This window comes from Lipotes vexillifer, unplaced genomic scaffold, assembly GCF_000442215.2.
Source record: "Lipotes vexillifer unplaced genomic scaffold, Lipotes_vexillifer_v1.1 scaffold609, whole genome shotgun sequence".
In the NCBI taxonomy this organism is placed as follows: domain Eukaryota; kingdom Metazoa; phylum Chordata; class Mammalia; order Artiodactyla; family Lipotidae; genus Lipotes; species Lipotes vexillifer.
In genome coordinates this window covers 406,563-409,043 of record NW_006777590.1, presented here as the reverse complement: position 1 = coordinate 409,043, position 2,481 = coordinate 406,563, and the positions used below count along the sequence as shown (strand labels likewise).

Below are 2,481 nucleotides of genomic sequence, written 5' to 3'. Positions count from 1 at the left end.
GGAAAGAGGGACATCCGGATCCCTGCACCCCCAGACCCCTCCCTCCCACACAGGTACCTTCACCTGCCTCCTGTCATCACTCTGATGGCCACTAACATGCCCCCCCACTACTCTCAACCCAACTTTGACCTGGCTCCCTCTTCTCACCTCATTTTTGGAGAGGTTCAGGATCTTGACCGTGGGGGCCATCTGTATAATGTCAGACAGGCCATCCAGCTGGTACAGTTTGTTGCTGCTCAAGTTCAAGGACAACAGCTTTGGGGCAAGAAGAGGCAGAGTGAAGGTTACTATCTAGGACCTTGGAGACAAATCTGCCCTCCTCCCCATCTCTTCCACCCCCTACCCTAATACCAGCACTGGGCCTACAGCCTCACCTCAGGGAAATTCTTTTCGATGACCTGCAGGGTGGCAGCCATGCAGCTTCTTCGATTCAGAATTATATCAATATCATAGCCCACCAAGTCTTCAGGAAGGAGAGGGGAGGGAATCAGATGGCTGAGTGGGGTGTGCGGCCAGCACCAGCCCCTCCCCACGTTACCATCCCTAAGCCTCCCTCCAGGAAGACCCCTCTGCCCTCGCACGCCCTAGAATACTGCTGTCAGCCGTACCTGGGTCAACGTAGAGCCTCTGCAGGTCAAGAGCTAGCTTGGAGACATCAAATCGTTTGATCAAGGTCAGCTGCAGAGTGAGAGATGGAGAGAGCTGCTCTGAGGCTGTGGTGGTGGCAGGGAAATCGGGGGCGAGGGGGACGGGGGTCTGGAGGAAGGAGAGGTGGGTCTGAGCGTTGGCACACAACATGCCTTGCATCTGCATTACCTTTAGCTGCTCCATTTCTTCTGGCTTCAACTTATACCGCACAGAGTAGGGAACAGCGGAGGGGCTGACAAAGACAGGTATGTACAGCAAGAAGGGGTGGGGTAAGCACCAGGAACTCTAGTTCCAAAGAAGACAACCAGCCCCTGGCCTCTACTCCTTCCTCAGGATGAGGTACACGTAACGCCCTCGACACACACCTTTCGGCTCTCCTTGTCACATATCTTGTAGCTGACATCCAACAATGCACAGGCAGTGCTAGCTTCCTGGACAAAGAATCGAGCCTCATTTTTCACGGCTGGCCTCTACTCCTTCCTCAGGATGAGGTACACGTAACGCCCTCGACACACACCTTTCGGCTCTCCTTGTCACATATCTTGTAGCTGACATCCAACAATGCACAGGCAGTGCTAGCTTCCTGGACAAAGAATCGAGCCTCATTTTTCACAAAGTGCAACTGAATTGAATGTTCCTGTTCTTTTCTGGCCTTCTACTGAGCTTGAAAGGGCTTCTAAAGAAGGGACCAGTGACATGATTTCTTATGGGTGTGCGTAATATGGATTTCCTAAATGCTCTTTCTCTCCAGTCAAACTCTCTTCCACATAATCAAGGTGTCAGTGATGATCTTTCTTTTATAAATTTCCAGGAGATCCTACCCAGTGCAGGCACAGCTTGCCCCTCAGACAAGGTCTCCAGAGGCTTGACCCTCTTTTTTCTCAAGATTGCTTTGGCAGTTTGAGGTTTTTTGTGGTTCCATATGAATTTTTGCATTCTTGCTTCTAGTTCTGTGAAAAATGGCATGGGTATATGATAGTGATTGCATTAAATCTGTATATTACTTTGGGAAGTATGGACATTTTAACAATATTAATGCTTCCAATCCAACAGCATGGAATATCTTTCCATTTCTTAATTCACCTACAGTTTCCTGCATCAGTGTTTCATAGTTTTCAGAAAGGGCTTTCACCTCCCTGCTTAGGTTTACTCCTAGGTGTTTTACTTTTTTCAATGTTATTTTAAATGGAGTTAAAAAAATTTTCTGTTGGTGATATTTCACTATTAGTGTATAGAAATGCAACAGATTTCTGTATGTTAATCTTGGATCCTGAAAGTTTGCTTAATTCATTAATTAGTTCTAATAGTTTTTGGGTGGAGTCTTTAGAACTTTCTATACAAAGTATCATGTCATCCACAAAGAGTAACGGTTTTACCTTGTCCCTTCCAGTGTGGGTACCTTTTATTTCTTTTTTCATCTGATTGCTGTGGTTAGGACTTCCAATACGATGTTAAATATAAGTGGTGAGAGTGGGCATCCTTACCTTGTTCCTGAATTTAGTGGAAAGTCTTTCAGCTTTTCGCCATTCACTATGATGTTGGCTGTGGGTTTGTCATAAATGCCCTTATCAGGTTGGGACATGTTCCCTCTATACACACTTTGTTGAGAGTTGTTGTCATGAATGGATGTTCAATTGTGTCAATAGAGTTTCCTGTGTCTTTTGAGATAATCATGTGATTTTTACCTTTCATTTTGTTGATGTGGTGTCTCACACTGATTGATTTGCAAATGTTGAATCATCCTTGTGACCCTGGAATAAATCCTACGTGATTTATGGTGTATGGTCCTTTTGATATATTGTTGGATTTGTTTTGCTAATATTTTGTCCAGGA

The 2,481-nt window shown here is 45.6% G+C and overlaps 1 protein-coding gene across 1 annotated transcript in view; it reads right to left on the bottom strand.

The window, feature by feature from the left end:
* The window catches only part of LOC103072734 (nuclear RNA export factor 2-like), an 11,991-nt gene extending 9,761 nt beyond the window's left edge, over positions 1-2,230 (bottom strand). The window contains 4 exon segments of the mRNA XM_082930905.1: positions 148-255; positions 375-463; positions 609-880; positions 2,133-2,230. Coding sequence (XP_082787031.1) covers positions 148-255; positions 375-463; positions 609-880; positions 2,133-2,230 — 567 coding nt within the window.
* Between the last annotated feature and the right edge of the window lie 251 nt (positions 2,231-2,481).